General features: G+C 39.8%; 2 protein-coding genes across 4 annotated transcripts; one reads left to right on the forward strand and one right to left on the reverse strand.

Moving 5' to 3' along the window:
- Positions 1-5,201: 5,201 nt before the first annotated feature.
- On the reverse strand, positions 5,202-15,092 carry DPM1 (dolichyl-phosphate mannosyltransferase subunit 1, catalytic). Of its 3 annotated transcripts, XR_013922902.1 has the most exons (10): positions 14,961-15,092; positions 13,963-14,062; positions 13,370-13,403; positions 11,084-11,160; positions 10,947-10,972; positions 9,914-10,009; positions 9,107-9,175; positions 8,706-8,820; positions 7,966-8,078; positions 5,202-5,588 (listed from the first exon to the last, which is right to left on the reverse strand). XR_013922902.1 is itself a non-coding variant. In XM_080354385.1 (9 exons), exons 1-9 carry the CDS (start codon positions 15,065-15,067, stop codon positions 5,484-5,486), a joined length of 729 nt encoding a protein of 242 aa, XP_080210511.1. In that variant the 5' UTR covers positions 15,068-15,092; the 3' UTR covers positions 5,202-5,483. The 3 variants fall into 3 exon arrangements, 2 of the variants coding, with proteins under 2 accessions (XP_080210511.1, XP_080210512.1); XM_080354385.1 differs by lacking the exon at positions 7,966-8,078; XM_080354386.1 differs by lacking the exons at positions 7,966-8,078; positions 9,914-10,009.
- A 92-nt stretch (positions 15,093-15,184) lies between these two features.
- MOCS3 (molybdenum cofactor synthesis 3) lies at positions 15,185-17,657 on the forward strand. Its single transcript, XM_080354440.1, has one exon. The coding sequence runs from the start codon at positions 15,198-15,200 to the stop codon at positions 16,599-16,601; it is 1,404 nt and encodes a 467-aa protein (XP_080210566.1). The 5' UTR covers positions 15,185-15,197; the 3' UTR covers positions 16,602-17,657.
- Positions 17,658-18,865: the final 1,208 nt, after the last annotated feature.

The following is an 18,865-nucleotide window of genomic DNA, read 5'->3' on the forward strand; positions in this document are numbered from 1 at the left end:
TGACATGTTTGCAAAAAGTCAAAACAGGAAAGAAATTTGTGAGCTGAACACAAGGTGGTTTTGTTTTTGTTTGTATTTTTATTACGATGCAGCATTGACACTAGTTTCTGCTGGTCAGTGCAACTAACCTTGCAGAGATAACCTTCCTTGTTGTGACCTGTTTCCGCTGCTGCTTTGGTGAAAGCCCCTCTCAAGGGCTGAGTTTTCAGATCTAGTTTTGGATTAAAAGTTGCAATTCAGTTTCCTTCTCTCCAGTCCCAATATATTTTCCCCTGAACAGTAACAATCACTGTAAGAAGAGGAAATGATGCTCAGAAAGTTTCTGTGCTTTACAGAAGTTCTGCAATTACCTTCTTTATTCATGTCTCATACAACATGACACCTTGGTGGTAATATGTCATAAAACAATGCTAAAATTTGGTAAGCAATCCTCTCATCTGCCTATACTCTGTTCATGCTGATCCTCGTGTTAACATTTGCCTACAGCTCTGGAATGCTAATGGTTGAAAAGCTGTTGCTGAAGTCATCAATGTATTGAACTCAGTAGGCAATCTGTCATTTCATTCATTTGTGCCAAGATTTCAATCCATGCTTATACTTGGAATCTTGATAGGCCCTTAAATAAATATTACTGATTAGTCATCATTATTTTTTACTGTTGATATGCAGAAGGTTGTGCAACCTTGCAGTTGGCTTTGTACACAGCCCACTGGAAAATATGTTTTATTATAGTGCTTATATTGGCAACTGGGGACATCTTTGTTGCTGGCTCAGATTAAAGCCTCAGATCAGACAAATCTGCACGTACAAGACCCAAAACAGATAAGCCAGGGATCTCATTTTGATACTGGTTTCACATTCAGTTGGATACGTTAACTAGGCCTTGGCTGTCTGAAGTGGTTGTCTCAGCTTCAGAATAATAATGATCTAGGTCAGAGGAATGAAACTGCTTGACCTTGTGAATCACAAACTGGAATCTGCATCTGGCTAGAGTGACAGAATGCATCCCGCAGGGCACGAGCCTGTATTGCACACCCTGAGGCCGGGCTGCTGAGGCTGCTGGGGCGGCAGGAGACCACAGCTGCTCCCAGTCCATGCGCCGGGGCTGATCAGCTGCTCAGTCCTTGCACAAGAAGTGGTATCAATTTTAGTAGCCCCCAGTTACGTGTTTCATCTCGGGCTTCAGATTGTCCGATTAAAAACTTCACACTAATACAGCGCTGCATAGGTCACCCAGCAGAGCTCGGACTGGGGCTCTGCGTTCAGAAACACTCCCGAACCAGAGTGCAAGAGCCAAACTTAGGTCAAAGATAATCCTGATGATACTCCACGCAAAACTCCACAACGCAGACTTTAACCTCAGGTCTGTTGGGACTGTACACTTGACGTTTAGCACGTGCTCTGGCTGTTCTAATGGGTTTGAACAACTGAACCTGCTGCGTGAGATTTTTTATACATCATGTTGACTTTCTAGCCCACAACAACAGAACGAGAGACCTTCCCAGAGCCTTGACTGTCTGCCCACGGAGGTAATCAGTTTGCTGCTCAGGGGAAGGCGAATTTTACTGCTGCAAAATGTGTATTACCTTCTTCTCCCTCTTCATTGAACATGCCCGACCAAATATATCTATGATATATAGTGATTTAAGTCAGGAAGGAATTAAAGCTCCTGTTCTTGCCAAATGATTGAGTGCTTGCAGACACAGATTCCTACGAAAGTATAATAAAGTACATTAGCAGAGTATTTGTGCCTTCATAGGAAATGAATATGGATGTAATTAAGGAAAGCTGATTTATGTGGAACTGTAAAACCAGGTACATAAAATGAAAAATTCTCTGTAAATGTTAAGGCAGTGTTTTGTGGTGGCCAAAACAAGGCACGTAGAGTATTGCAATGGTACTAAGAAAGGAACTGAAAACTAAAATGCCACTGTATAAATCCCTAGTACATGAATATTTAAGATGTTGTATGGAGTTCTAGGCACCTGATCTCTAGAGATTATAGAACTGTTGTTCTACCATAGTCTGCTACTAACGTTTTGAGAATAGCAATGTGTGGCGTGGCTTCTGTCTGAGGAAATTGAAAGTGACAAGACTAACTATGATGAGGGGATTACTAGGGTCTATCAAATAATAATGAAAGGCAAACGGGAAAAATTTAACAAACAATCAAATCCTTAGAAAACACAAGGAATCATTAAATGATCCAGACCTTGACCTCTGTCTCCACAAGACACTGTGTTGCTGACTGTTGGTGTATTTGGGCACAGATCATACTGGCCGTGTTTCTTAGTTGCTTTCGTTCTGCATCCATTTTGAGTGCTGTAGGAGACAGTACGGCCATTCCTGCGTAACTTCCTTCTCGCATCATAAGCCATTCTTCCTCTACATGTTCTTTTCAAATTTTTGGGTTTGTGTTAAGAATTTACATCAGTGGTCTTCAAATACAAAGAGGCTTGATTAAAAAAAGCTGAGAACAAATTCAAGCAACTCAAAGAGTTTACGTTCAAAAAAGTAAAAAACAGTTTAAGCAGCACTAAGGGATGGCTATTTCATCCCATTATTTGCTAAAAAGAGAACAGCTTTATTAAAGAACGACCTCTATTAGAGCTTTGAACACCGGTCACAGTATTATATTCATTTTTGATGAGCTCTCACAGCAGTGCATGCAAGAGAAAGGTCAGTGACAGAATGCAGCCTCAGAGCTTGTTTTTGCAGTGTTTTCCTCTGTACAGAGCAGGGCTGGAGCACTGGTGAGGTTCTGCAGTGCCACATCGAAGTGCTCCAAGACAGGGAATACTTTAGAACCAGATGCGCTTAGGCACCTCAGTGGAGGAACTCCTTGGAAAGAAAGTACTGCAGGCTGAGATGTATGTGGGGAAGGAAGAAAGGAAGGAGAGGTTATTTAGGCCAGTTCTGGGCTAAGATTCAGTATCTTTTTTTCTAACAGCATTAACAGAATGCTATTTTATGATTCTCCCTTTACAAGTGCACAGATGGGCAAATGCACAAACAGCAGCTACTTCTTCTGAGCCTCAGGCTTTTAAAATTTACTGTAAGACAAGTTTTGAAAGTCCATTCACATGCACCAAGTTATCTGCAGTCCAGCCCCCCTTTCTTTTTTTTTTGAAGAAATCTATGTGTGTGTGTGTATCTATTCCACTAACACAAGGAAAGCCTGCATGTTATTATTTCTGGCTCCTTACCCTGGACCCGTGTATTCGTTCCCTTCAGCAGTGCTGCCCACAAGTACCTTGGTGCAGGCTGTTGAAATTAGTTTCACTCTTGTGTCCTTTTGTGTCAAGAAGTATTGTAGAGTACCCACTTATGTCCTGATACGAAGCACTTCATTTCCTTATAGCTCTTCTTTCTTGATAACTTACATACATACCATGACCTTTCATAATAATTAAAAATATTACCTATTTATCTAAAAACTGAATATAGTGTTTCAAACTTTGACATGCTGGAGCATACAAAATACGCCACATAGTATGATCCTGATTTATATGTAAAAGCACCTTCCTTGAAACACAATCTCATAAATAGATCAGTGAAGGCTATTTACCAAGTAATTTTCATAATTAAAAAGTAGGCATGCACCTTCTAAAAGCTAAGCCCTAATTCACAGCAATTAGATCATGAATAACCAATATAATGGACTTTAGTTATATATCATTACATAGAAGTTGGAGAAAAATATGATCTTGCTGATGCACAATTTGTATTCTAGCAAATGGTTTTCAGTAGCATGTACATTTGAATAAATGTCTAATACCCTCGCTATTTGGTCATTAAAAACCCTGTACCTATTTTCAACTTAAAATGTTTATTTTAGCCATGAAACCTCCCAGTGAAACCTAAATAGATGAAATCTATTCACTGGAGATTTCAGTGGCCCTTAATACCCAGAGATTTATTTCTGTATAAATTATTAGATCCGATTAGCTTGCACCAAATGAAATTATATATAATGTGCTGGAAAAGTACAGGCAAATGTCACAAAATGTACAGTTAAGTCACTGTAATCCAGTTACAGGTAGATTCAAAACCTAGCTACATTTTTAAATTATTTTAAAGCAAATTAAATATGAAACATTTGCTCTGAATACTCAGAAAAAAGAAAAATATCAGAATCTGTACAACTTTGGTAAAGAACAAGCAAATATCTCTAAACCAGTTCACTAGAATATAACCTTAATTTTAAAGTTAATTAATTTTTGTCACTGACTGTGGTAAATAACTATCTCAAATATTAATTTATCATTTATCTACAGACTTTCTGGTGTTTGGTTATTTTTAAATTTAATTTAATTTAATTTTATTTAAATTAACAGCTCTATCTAGTGTACTAAAGGAATGCAGACAGACAGAAGCTAAACAGTTGTAATTTTTAATACATTTGTTGTTTTACCTCTCCTACCATTGATTTTCTGATACAGGTACCCACAGAACTATACCCACACCCCTCAAAAAATGAGGAGTTTTTTTAATATATAAAAAACCATTATCAAAATAATTTAAAATTCCAGCTTGGTTCTTCCCCCCTCACTCCAAGTGCATATTTGGTTGCAAGGGCTTCATGATTTCTGAGTTCTGGTTATATCAAAGAGTGAAAAAAAATGGTATTACTCTGAGTTTCATTCATTGGGATCTGGAACAAATAGAGATTTTATGTTGCAAACTGTTATTTGACATATGAAAAATTTCTCAGAAGTCTTCAGGGAGGTGAATCGGGTCTTCTGGACCCTGAAGTTGGGTGAGATGTCATACTCCTGGTTTTACTCTAAAAATGTTTCGTTCCTAAATAAAATAGGAAAAGGGAATCATCTGCTTCTGGACAAACACACAGAATACAAAATTATTCCACACTTATGATTCTGTTTCTTATCCAAAGAACATCTTTGCCAGTCTAGGAACAATTTTACAAAGAACAAATCACTGTACTCATCTGTATTTCCTCTTAAACTGCACAAGCTATCATCAGATCTGTAGAAACCCTTCTATGTATCTGTTTTAAGCTACATGTACATATGCACTGAGGAAAGAAAGGGAACTAACTGGTTTATGTTTAAAATGCTATCTGCAAACCACAGAACAAAGATAAGATAAATTCTGTCATTTTTTTGTCCTTGCTTGTCTTTATTTCACAATCATCTTTAGCTTCTGTTGAATAATGATTCATTTCTAAATGCAAAAGGTCATTTAGCTTTTTGTTCTTTATTAAGACTTCATTCCTTTTTTACAAAAATAGAACAGAGTGTTAGTCTTTATTAGTTTTTAGTTTAACATACAGTTCATTTATTTGGAAAGGAGCATTTTGGGACACAATATATTTAGTTTATTATTGGTAGTTTGTTTAATTGGTAGTTTATAGCAGGTCTTCTGGTCACCACACAAATTATCAAGCTTCTGCTAGTATGTATTAAAACCCACAGATATCAGAAAATGTTTTCCTACTGAAGTTAATTTAGGATAAACTATCATGTTGTAGCAAACAAGGTCAAGAGTCCCTTTAAGAAGGAAACGATTTCATTGCCTCCCAGTTTAGATTCTCCATAGACACGGTCCACAAATGAAATAGGAACCTGTTGAAACAAGCAAAACTATTTTTAAGGTTCAAAATCTAAATAATCAGATATTCTGTAAACAAAAGAATGGCCTTTGAACTACAGCATGTTTAGGCATGGGAAGAAGGCAAGAATCAGATTAGCTTCCTTTGCGTCAGTTCTTACCAGTGGCTTTCATAATGCCCTCTAGCTAGGGAGCATGAAATTAATTGGTTTATCACCTTTAAAGATGATCCAAAGACATTACTCAGTGGCTGGATGATACACCAGTCAGAACAAACCTAATAGTTGAAGTGCACTAAAGCCTGGGGGCTTAAAATGAACCTTCACCACTTTCCTTGTTAGCTCCATTCAATGAGTCAGTGCCTTGGGAAGGCAAAAATCTCCTGCCACCATGAACCAGCGTTCTGCTCAACCTCACCGCTGGCTGCAGGATGACATCTGAATACGGCAGTTAGCGCATATTTTACAAACAATACCTGTCTTTATTAGTCTTTGATAATTTTACGGATTATTTACAGGATTAAAGGGCATTTAAACCACTAATTTTGGTTTTCTTAATGAAGCGATCATGCTGTCCAGATGAACGCACTACTCCTAAAAGGTTAGGAACACACTGCTTTTCAGTAATTCAACCACGTACAAATGATGTATGATGGGACATTCTGCCAACAATGTATTAGAATATTCAAGAATTTCCTTTTATGTTTGTATGCAAAACTGAAATACTTCAGGGGCTAAAATAATTGCATTTGCAAAAGTCATTAAATAATTGGCTTGGTGTTCTGCTGGCAGCTTCAACCAGAAATCATCTGGCAAGTGGACCACAAAAACCACCACACCTTTGCATCTGCACCAGGACTGAGGATTCCTCACTATTCTAGCACATCAGTCCATGGCAGAAGAAACCCCAGTCAAGACAACAGTCAGAAGATACCCAAGGCGGGATGCAGACAGAGTTAGCAGTGACTCTGGCTTCCTAAGCAGGGTCCCTTTGATGATCCCAGGAGGCGTCCTGGCAACTACAGATGGATGATCTAGGGGGCACGGACAGAAACTGCTGAATATGTAGTGCAGGATGTCAGAGGTGACATTTTCCAACCAGTGGGGAAGAATGGTTAATACCTCATCTAATAAGAGGTATCCAGTCTTTCCCTTCAGTATAGGAATTCACCTTTTGTGTTGTTGCTGGACTTCATATTTCTTGCATAAGAAATTTTATCATTAGTCTTAAAGGAAGCCTTTTCAAAAGAGTGTATTCCATGCCCTGGGGGACGTTTACATACGGTGAAGAAGTGCGGCAGAATGAAAGAGAGGTGCATACAAGACTATTCAGGTATAGTTTGTGTCAGTTCATCTCATCAGCCATTAGTTCCTCTTAGGCTGGCAGGTCTTCATGTTCAACTTTGCTTAAGAAATATTTCACCTTCACAACTGTATCTACATTTTACAACTGCATAAAAACTCCTGTTCTGCCTGTAGGGTTGCAGCCCTGGCAAACCAGGAATTAGACATGCAAGGGTCACCTCTTCTGGAATTTTGGTATTACTATTTGGATAATTATAAGATATATAAAGATCGTAAGTATTGATGGGGAAATACCGTATCAATGTACTTGAAACTTGATGGAAAACTGTTCTGGCCCAGGAAGTTACAATATACAGATGACATACAGAACAGTAAAAATACAATGGTCTTATTTATAGGTCTGCATCAGCAATCTGAACACAGTCAGGTTCGTTGCAGATATCACAAAGGAAATCTTAAAGACAGGGCCAAACAGAATAATGAAGCAACTCTTCAGATGTTAGAGAGAACTCTTCCCACATGTGAGAAACCAAAGGAGGGAAGACGATGCTTACTTGAGAATGTAACGGATGAGTTGCAGAGGATGGCATAACTGACCACCACAAAACAGAGCCCACATCTCCACGCTGACAGTGAGACATCAGGCCTAGCGAAGACTGTACATCAGGTTTAGAACTGAAGACAAATAGCTTATATTTGATGCTATACAACCAGTAGAGGCATGTAAACCAACAAGTGGTGGGATCCAATAACATGTAGAAAAAAGGTCTTTGTGGCAGCAGCCTGAAGAAATGTAAGCAACCCAAGACTGCATTTTTTTAAAGCTAGAGAAGTGTATTTTACTGTTTTAAACCTTGACAAATGCATAGTAAATAAAACCTCATTTCAACCTAGCTTTCAGTATCTGGATGTATAGACACGTGAGGATTTAATTCAGCAATATTAGAAAGCAATGTGTGAATGCAGCTGGATGTGAAGACCAAAGAAATTAAGGTCAAACCCCAACTACAGACAGGATAGTCATGTTGCTCCATAGGCAAGAAAGGTGGAAGAAGAGAGCTTCCTTTATTGCACAGAAATACTCTACCTGATGGTGACAGAGAAATGCAATACCAGGCTTAGAGGGAGAAGTACAGAACAGAATTCTCCGACAATTCAGCGTCATGAAAATGATGATGAAGAACTGCTTCTGAGATTTGGCTGCAGAGAGAATTCCCGTGAATCATCTTTAAAGACACCAGCAAGAGCAATTCAATGAAATACAAAAGGCAGCAGAGTGCTGAAAATATAGGAACTAATAACTGTTTGGAGTTCCTTTTCAACGACTGCAGACAGCACATTCACAGAGTTCAGAAGTGGAAAACTGCAATAGCTGGAAAGCTGGAAAATAATAAGGAAATAAATGACAGAGAACAGAGTAAATTTGAAATAGAATCAGGTTGCTGGAGAAAACAAAATGATTTGAGAAGACCTAACTAGAGATGTCTGTACCATATGAAGGAGGAGAGTAAAGGCTCAGAACAGCTTTATGGTATATTTTGACTTATTTCCCTCCTTCAGAGAACCTGATAAAATTGTATGCAACTAAAGAAATAGCAACAGGAAGAGGGAAGGATCTGAGAAGCCTATCAGCTAGAGGAATAAGTAACTGGAATTTCAGATCCGGTATCCACCTGGACAAGTTGGGAAAATAAGAGTTCTACATATGCAATTTCTTTATATAGATTTAAAAATCTTGCTGCTTTTTGGCAGTGCTCCTGTGCTCCCAGTAATCTGTATTTACATTTAAATGAAAGCACCATGTACTTATCAAAACTTTTACTATACCTCTCCAATAGTGTATCCTAACTGTCTAGCCCGAACAATCATCTCCATCTGGAAGACGTATCCTTTAGAAACGCATTTTTCCATTAGTTTCTGTAAGACTTCTTTTCTGTACAACCTGTAAATGATTACAAAGAAGATGAAACCTCGAGCACAATTTCTGAACTTCAGAAATCAAGGTAGTGTGTAGGAAACTTAACTGTAATCATGCATATTGCTGTTAATGATTTTTTAAAATAGTAAGGTCATAGGAGCAACAGTTCTTGCAATCTAGTCTACTATTGCTATATCCTTTCCAAACAGATTTTAGTCTGCAGAAAAGAAGGTCCGTTCTTACTGCAGTTCCTTGTTCAGCGGTTTCTTAATTTCAAATAAAATTTATGAATTGCAAACCAGACCCATACCTGAAACTCCCTGTTAAGTCTGATGCACCTGGTCTCAGCAAAACCTGAGTTAGAAAATTGGCCCCACGACTGTGAAAGAAGAAGATCAGACTGGTAACACAAATTCTGCTTGTTGTTCTTTACAATAACTTGAAAATTAGCATTAACTTACACATACTCTTAAATAAGGCATAAGAGAGAAAGACTTTCTGCAGAAGAAACTTGCAGTTTACCTGCTCAATATCTCTAAGTCCCTGTAAACCTGAGATGGCAGCCTCCGTGTGCTTGTACAACCTTGATGTCATTTTCCTCCTGGCTTTTGGGTGGAACCTCTCCCTGGTGCTCACTGTAACTGTTTCCTGAGCAGTGATTTATTGACATTGATCATGCCAGACAATTCTTAACTTATGACAAATCAGAGTGTCAACAGAGGGGTTTAGCAAGTGATTTACTGTTTAAGGAAAGGACCGTTATAGATCCTGAAGCTAACCAAATGTGTCTTTTAAACTTGACAAAGGTGTCATAGTCTCGGCTCATTCTTTGGATGATGAAGCTGACAAACTGTCCCACCCTGATCCTGTGCAGATTTCTCCTCTGTTCCAACCCATTTCTCACACCTGGTCTTATCATTACCTTCTTTCTTGGTGGGTTTTTAACCATGGAATTTGAAATCATGCATGTTTCAATTATTTCATATAATTTTGGAGTACCTAGTACTATTGTCTAAGCACTCAGTACCGCTCACAGAGATTTATTGTTTGAGTACTCGGAATTCTTATACATTTCTAAATAACAAATTTATGTGTAAATATCTAGAAAAACACTAACCTGATTAATTTTCTTTTCAAATCCCAGCCATATACTCCTCCATTTCCTTTATATCTTGTTCCAGATACAATATCAAAATTGCCTTCTTTCTGCTTTCTATAAGTAGTTGATTTCATTAGAAAAACAGAATGAATATTTGCATGAAGATAGTACAAATTTCAAAATAAGAACAATCACTCTTAGTACAAAATCTGTATTTTACAAACCTTTGAACAAATAAGTAGACAAGAGAGGAAAGCAATAGCTATGGTGGGTATAAGCATTATGCATTTAAAAACCTGTTAATTGCTCTCTTATAAAGAGCTATGTAATGGAATCTTATGATTATCTTTAATCAACTATGTCATAAAATTTCATAGACTAATTCATAAGTAGTTTATAAAGAACAACTTATGCATTTTAAAAGCCTCTTTCTAGTATAAAAGACAGAATGATTTTAAATACACACCTAAATATTTATATTACACAAAGCCATAGTAAGGAACAGAAAGAAGTCTGAAACTATCCTTAGTACGCACTGTGCCTGTCTGCTGCAGAAACTTATAAGTGAGAAAGCTGAAAATGACACAGACTGCACCCTCAGCCCTCAATGTGCTGCCCATTGGGCGTTTGTCACAAACTCGAGTGTCACAGGCAGAGGAAGGGAAGAGACAGGCAAAGGAGAGAAGGATTTCCCAGCTACCTGAGGACAGGGCCCTCTAGTCAACATCCCTACACACACAGGGTGAAATAACAAGATGACATTTATGGATATACTTCTCAAAGCTGAACAACCATTCCAAGGAAGAGAAGTACTTAGTCATACATGCTGTTACTTTAAACTTTAGGGTCTTTGTTCCAGATAGGAACTAATTACTTTTCTGGATTATTTGGGGACACATCTAATGAGGTCCAATAACTTTTATTTGAATTCCTGCCTTGACGGATTGGTCACTACAGCTACACAGCTATACAAGAATATAAAGCTTTCAGGTATTACTACAAAACAATAAGTGTTGAGGAGTCATTTTATCATATTACAATTGGCACCTACCTGATAAACTCTGGAATGAATTTTGGCTGAAATGGAAGGAAAACAGATTAAAAAAAGAGTAAGGGGTGTGAAAAAAAAAATCAATGAAAATTTAATTATAAGAGATTAAAACCACACCACATAAAATACAGACTTACATGGTGAGAGAGGTCAGCATCCATAATAACAATAAAATTCCCTGTAGCGTGCTTCATTCCATGAATATAAGCAGTCCCTGATGAAAATGGGACAGAAAGAATTTCCCTTACTCTTTTAAAATATACAATCTTTTAGCCACAGTCTTCACTTATTTTCTAAAATCCCTAAGTTACACTAGTAAAGCATCAACAAAAAAACCCCAAAATTTATTTTAATATTATGTATCACTGGTCAAACATTAAAATACTTTTTTTTCTTTTCTCTACAATTTCAGAACTAGATTTTATAAATTTAAACCTTGTCAAACGCTCCTGCACTAGAAATGCACAAACATGACTTGGTAAGTGGGTCACTATTTGAACTATAATTTTCAGAAGCGCCACAGGCACTTTGGACCATACAAAACTAGAAACGGGACACAACAAAATAATCACTGATAGTTAAAAACCCCTGCGTTCTAGATTCAGAATTTACTATTAGTGGTATATAGAGTTTGGGTTGTTGCTGACACCCTGAATTATATCCTGATACCTAATCTGCAGACAGTCTTTTTTTTCTTACTTGAGATTTTGTTGTGTTTTATCCATCCTGTATGAGTGGGTGTAGCTATCTTGATACGAGCTGGAATGAGTCTTGCTATTAGTTTCCTCAACAATGTGAATTTCTGATCCAAGTCATAGTTTTCAAGACAGCGCTGCTTCCAAGGACAGCAGAGCAGCACAACAGAGATTCAAAACTGGCACATACTCTTTGTTGATCCTAATTACTCTTGAACCTTTCTGTTAAATTCATCAGGAACACGTAAAACTGAAAAAACCCTACTCTTGACTGCTGTCCTTAGCAGGCTCTCTCACAGCAAACCCAACTCCTGGTTGGTGAACAACTCATCTTTCTTTTTTGTGTTGTTTGCAAAGTTACACAGCAGGAGCGTCACAGATGTGTGTACTGTGCATAAACAGGAGATGTGGTACAAGAAAAATTTAAATTCGGTCAGTTTTAATCCATAACACTGGTCAAGTTAGGACACAAGATGAAAAGGCAGGCAACACGAAATTGACTATCTGTAAGGTTTTTGGAGTTTCTTAGACAAATGAGATGTAGAAAAAAAGTATAGAAAGGTGATTTAAATAGACAACTCAATATGTTTCTTAGACAAATGAGATGTAGAAAAAAAGTATAGAAAGGTGATTTAAATAGACAACTCAATATCAAAATTAGAATTTTTGTTCAGTGGACTGGAGAAATTAGTTAGCTGCAATAGTTGCCACACAAGACACCTCAAATGTTTTACCAGCACATGGAAGTGGAGATTACCAAGAAGTCAGATACTGATTTCCAATAAATCAAACAAGGTATTGCATTATATCATTTTCTGCATTCCTATTATAAGAGAGGAGGGATAAGGATAAAACGTGAATCTTAACAGATGGAAATATCTCCACTTTATTTTAGGATAGCTTACAAACTACAGGTTTTAATGGTGTTTATGACTTTGTAGGATGTCTGCTTTTCCTAAGGCAAATAATGACAAACTTCACTTACGTATTCTGTGAAATATGCCATCAGGGCTGTAAAATTGCAGTCCTGCATAATTCCATGCAAATTTTAATGATCAGTCTCAGTGGTACAAGATTGGTTCCCAAATTAGTGAGATTTCTGCAACACCAATTAACTTCTGCAATGTACTTCAAAACCTTCCATTCACGTGTCAGTTATAGATGAGACAATAATTCAGGAGTTTTGAGCACTGGACATCTGTCAGATACATATTTTTTTATTTAATTATAGTCATAATTCACACTGAAATGGATTAACTGTAAAGAGCTCTGTCCAAATACAGTCAGGAAAACATCCCAGCCTTCTCTGGAGGTTGGACAAACTGCAGTGTGATTTTTGAAGCATCCTGCACATGGGCAGATTGCACAAAAAGTCCCACTGTCCCCTCTGAGTCAGTAGGTTCCAGAAAAATATAGCAGAAAAACTTATGTTTTTTCCCCTCAATTTAGACCCCTCAATTCTGTTATCAGTGACTAGAGGATGGGAGGGAGAGAAGCAGCTTGATGTTTATGGGAAAACACATTTGGATAGAATTGCAGTGACCACAATTTCCAAGTTTGAGGTTGTGGGGAACTTGTGTGTTTTTTAAGCTTGATGAAAACATATATTCTGCTTTTGGGCTTCACTATGATTTTTTCTGGAACTTTATACACTAGAATCAATCAAAGAATACAATAGATTTCTTTCTTTTATTTTTTTAGTACTAACCAGAGTTACTATGGACTTACCGAGGCCCAGCTTTCTTGCTCTAGGTCTCAGAAGCTGCAGGATATATTAAAATATACAGATATTACTTGAAGTACAATTTTAAATAAACTTTAGTGACACCTTAAAATTCACTATTTTCAAGGTATTAAAATATTTTAAATGTACTTTCAATTCGTAAGAATCTAGATAATATATAAAAATAAATTTATCTGTCAAAATACAGGAGAAACAAACCATTTTATTAAACAAGTATTTGATCAGATCATATTTAAAACAAAACCTCTTCTAAGCTTTAATTAGTAGTTCTGCAGTAAAACAAAACAAAACAAAATTGAAAGCACCATCTTAGTTACTAAAGGATTTCTTCAAATTCCACAATCTAAAATACGGTTATAAATCTAAACAGCAGTCTCCCCAGCACCATCACTTTTAAGGAATGACAAACACTAACAGCAAATATTTTGGCGTGTTTCCCAAAGTCATGCAGCGTACTTTTAGTGCTGAATATAAATGTCAAGATTTTCATGTGTGTGTAGATATAACCCACAGATACGTGGTCATGCACATCAAGTACTTTCCAATAGAACAAAACGGAAAAAACTATAGAACTCACTATTTTATCTGATCCGTAGATCTTTTCCAATTGCTCAGCAATTTCCTGTGTCCCATCCGGACTTCCATCATCTATGATGATAATTTCAAAATTGTTTCCACTGAAATGAAAATTATTTCTTTTTAAAATGCACAAATGGAAAACCCAGTTTCACTACCTATGTCCCTTTGAAAGGCACGAAACTGAAGATCAGAACGCAAAGTGGTTTTCTGGCAGCTCAAGGAACAGGCTATAGTTATTGTTACAGCTGTCAGTCTGTGGCTGCGGTGACAAAACGTGTCACTGGTTCAGCCTGAAGCTGCGATGGCTGCACAAACCTCCGCGGTACCCACCGCTCCTCAGCTCCGCTGCAGCCTCGGACTGGGCAGGGCAAAAAGCTAAAACTGCCTTTGTGGTGATTCAACCTGGCGGGTGGTGCAGAACGGATCACAGCACATGTGAGACTGCTAATTAGTATAATTTCATTTCCCTAATTAACCCCAGAGAAGTGCCATTCCCTGCTCTATGGGTTAGGAACAGCCAGCTGCACCCCCTCCACCCGAGCGAAAAACGTTATGTATTTCATAGCATAACCACAGAATCATGGAATGCCCTGAGTTGGAGGGACCCACAGGCTCATGAGGTCCAACTCCTGTCCCTGCACAGGACACCCCACAGGTCACCCCGTGTGTCTGAGGACGTTGTCCAGTCTCTTGAACACTGTCAGGTTGGGGCCGTGACACCTCCCTGGGGAGCCTGTTCAGTGTCCAGCACCTCTGGGGGAAGAACCTTTTCCTCATGTCCCACTGACCCTCCCTGGCTCATCTTCTGCCGTTCCCAGGTTCTGTCGCTGGTCCCCAGACAACGTTATGTCCTCACAAGCGCCGTCATTCCGTACACTTCAATGCCGCACGTTTCCCGTCCCGCCGCTACTTCCCCCTCACCTCATATCGACAGTGAGGGGGGATCCTCACCCCGCACCGCCCCCAGCCCCCGGCCCCTCCCCCCGCGGCCGGTACCTCTCCTGGAACGTGCGCGCCAGCAGCCAGACGACAAGGGGCAGGTTCTCCCGCTCGTTGTACGTTGGCAGCAGCACCGAGAACTTGTCGGCGCCGCCGGCCGCCATGTCGGCCGCGCTGACGCAGCCGGAACCGGCGGGACGGGCCGCGGCCAATCAGTGCGCGCTGCGCCACCGGAACCGCCGCGTCGCGGCCGGAAGTGGAAGTGACACGCCGTGTGGCGCTGTCCTCGCAGGCATGGCGGGCAGCGCGGAGGCGGCGCGGCTGGGCGCGGAGATCGGCCGGCGGGAGCGGGAGCTGCGCGGCCTGCGGGAGCGCCTGGCCGCCCTCCTGGCGGGGGGACCCGCAGGGAACGCCGCGCTCACAGAAGAGGGAACCTCCGACTTTCCAGGCGAGCTGCCCCCTCTGCCCGCCCAGGCCTCGCTGAGCCCCGCCGACATCCTGCGGTACAGCCGGCAGCTGGTGCTGCCCGAGCTGGGCGTGCGGGGGCAGCTGCTCCTGGCCCGCTGCTCCGTGCTCGTGGTGGGCTGCGGCGGGCTGGGCTGTCCCCTGGCCCAGTACCTGGCCGCAGCCGGCATCGGCCGCCTGGGCCTGCTGGATCACGACGTGGTGGAGACGAGCAACCTCCATCGGCAGGTGCTGCACGGGGAGGCCCGCCAGGGGCTGCCCAAAGCTGTGTCTGCTGCAGCAGCGCTGCGGCTGCTGAACTCCACGGTGCAGTACGTGCCCTACTGCGGGGCCCTGAGCCCTCACACCGCCCTGGAGCTGGTGCGGCAGTACGACATTGTCGCCGACTGCTCCGACAACGTGCCCACCAGGTACTTGGTGAATGATGCCTGTGTTCTGGCTGGGAAGCCCCTGGTGTCTGGCAGCGCCCTGAGGCTGGAGGGGCAGCTGGTGGTTTACAACTACCAGGGAGGGCCTTGCTACAGGTGTCTGTTCCCCAAGCCGCCCCTACCAGAGACTGTGACTAACTGTGCGGATGGAGGAGTGTTGGGTGTTGTGCCAGGCATCATGGGGTGCATCCAGGCCTTGGAAGTGCTGAAGATTGCCTCGGGAATGGGTTCCTCCTTCAATCAGTTCATGTTAATGTTTGATGCCCTCCAAGGGAGATTTCGCAATATCAAGTTAAGACCAAAGAAACCAGACTGTGCTGTTTGTGGTGACAATCCATCTGTCACCTGCCTTCAGGATTATGAGGCATTTTGTGGTTCTTCTGCAACAGACAAGTGTAGGACTTTACATTTGCTGCCCACTAAAGACAGAGTATCTGTAGAGGAATACAAAAAACTGTTGGATGAGCAAGTTCCTCATGTATTGTTAGATGTTCGTCCACAGGTAGAAGTGGATATCTGTCGCCTGGCACATGCTGTCCACATTCCTTTGAGTAAATTAGAAGATAAAGATGAAGAATATCTGGAATATTTAGAGAAAAGAATTTGTGAAGAAAAGCAGAGAACTAATGGCCAAACACCTTTTCCTATATATGTTGTTTGCAAATTAGGAAATGATTCTCAGAAGGCTGTAAGAATTTTGCAGGAGTTACCTGTCAAAGAATTTGGTTCTGTGTTAGCTAAGGATATTAAAGGGGGGCTCATGGCTTGGGCCAGTAAAATTGACCCAACATTTCCTCAGTATTAGAAATTCAAATGGTGAAAAAAAAGGAAATTTTCATAGTAAATTCCATAGGGTTTCATTTTTCTCTGTGTAATGACTGTGTTATGTGGCTAAAACAGGAGATAGAAACACAGTGTTGGTTTTATTTAATGGTAGTTTTTTTTCCCAAAATAATTATGTATTTTTTAAAATGTCTGATTATTTTTGTAAAAAATGTGAAATTGCCCATGGAAATCTAAAGAAATATGTTTCTTGGTTATTATTTAATAGTGAAAACTTGGGATAACTACTTAATTGTGCATTGACAGTGACTCCTAATTAGTAATTATAACCTGGAAGAATGACAAAGCACAGTAGTCAAGTGTTATTGCTTATGTTCCTCACCGCCTAACAAATGGAAACGGTGTGTGCGGTGACTATAAAATATAACTAACTGTTCATCTCTAGCCGGTTGGTAGCACTATTAACTGTCATAAGGAATTGCCAAGACAATGCTGACAAGGCTGTTTTGGTCAACACCTTTTAGTTCTCTGTTTATGAAGGAGAAGTGCTCACTGCAAATAACAGCACCTGCAGCAAGGATGTTCTGTTAAGAACTTCAAGAGCCATCCATCCTCATTTCTTGGCTGGCAAAAAAGTTTATTTACATTTACATAGTGACTTAACATAGAAAACCTGATGTTAAATATTAATAAGGCATAAGTTTGAGCTCCAGAAGTTTGTAAAACACAAAATGTTTTTGTGAGGGCTTAGGAAATTTCAGATTGAGAGATGAGGAGGTGAGGAAAAAAAACAGATGTGTGTCCTCCCTTCTGCAAGTACAAAGATGTATTTCATAAGCATATCCCCAGTTGTACTGCGTTATTTTGTTTACTGGCATGAAGAGCTACACACATCTGAAAAGTTCTTGTAGACAAACTGAATGAAAAGGAAGAGCAATAAATAACTTCTCAATAGAAAGCTGCCTGAGTCCTCATCACTTAAGCATAGTAATTATCTTCTTATTAATTAAGGTATGGATTTCTTTTACTTTCTGAGGAGAAAAAAAACCACTTGTCATGACTAATCTTTGCATTATAAAAGGGCAAAAAAATAGTATCATTATAATTAGTAGTCAAAAAGGTGTATTTTAATAAAATAAATTTGAGAACATCCACACCGCCTACTTTATTATAACATGCCACGGGCTTTAACAATAATAATCTTCATCTCTTGTGAAGGAAACAGTTACGTGAATTTGTAAATACAGAGTTGTATCTCTCGCAATTTAGAAGACAAGGAAAATGTTGAAACCACGACTTAAAATTAAGCGTGAGTGTTTTGTGGTGTGTAGTGAGAGCATTGTCAGGCAAGACGTTCTAAGCTGCGTGGTGGAGGTTGGGTTCAATTGGAACATCTGCCTTCTGGTGGGATTCAGCTTTTGGGAGTTAGAAACCAGAGGGACTTGTTTGAAATGCCTGACCTACGTGTTCATTTTTCTTTCTTTACTGTGGTGTCAAGACGAGACTGAAGCATGAAAGGGAGCAGTAGCAATAATTCTCTAATACCTGATTTTCCAATGCTAAGCAACGGATGGTATATCATAAATCCACCTGGCCTGAAAAAGTGATTCCTTTTCAGTCATTCAAAGAATCTGTGAACTTGGGGAAAAGGGACAGACTTTTTATTCTAAATTTAACTGCTACTTCCAGTGGATAGAAATCGCGTGTAAAATCTTCTCCCTTGTTATAACATTTTAGCAGCAGATGTACACGAATTCTGTGAAAGAAAAAGGAGGTGACGTTAAAGCCTGTGGTGTTGGTGGAACATTTTTTTAATCAAATTTATAACTCCATTTCTTGTAGGACATTTTGAAGCAGGAAACCAGGGTGTGAGTCTGCACTGTATAGAAGACAATTAACACATCAAGGATCTGGAGAACTCTGTGGAAAAATAGTGATAAGGATGAGTGAAAGTGGACCCAGACCATAAAATTATATCAGAACTGGCAAAACGAGTAAATGCATTAAGTCAGGCTGATGAGAGCCAAACATCCAAGGATCTTTCTATTAAAATGGCTTTTTAGAAAGACAGTTCTTGTAAATCTGCAGGGCCCAAGGTCCAAATTCCTTGAAGGAGTACTGCGTCTGAAATGCATCTGTTATTTTTGTGTAAAGAGAGTGAAGAGAGTTCTATGCAAAACCGATTGGGCCATACTATATAGAGAAGGTTACTCTGGAAAGACTGGATGAAAAGGAAGAGCAATAAATAGCTCTAAAGACATAGTGGCTCAGTTCTGATCTCAAGAG

The sequence above is a fragment of the Nesoenas mayeri genome (genome assembly GCF_963082525.1).
Source record: "Nesoenas mayeri genome assembly, chromosome: 16".
NCBI lineage: Eukaryota > Metazoa > Chordata > Aves > Columbiformes > Columbidae > Nesoenas > Nesoenas mayeri.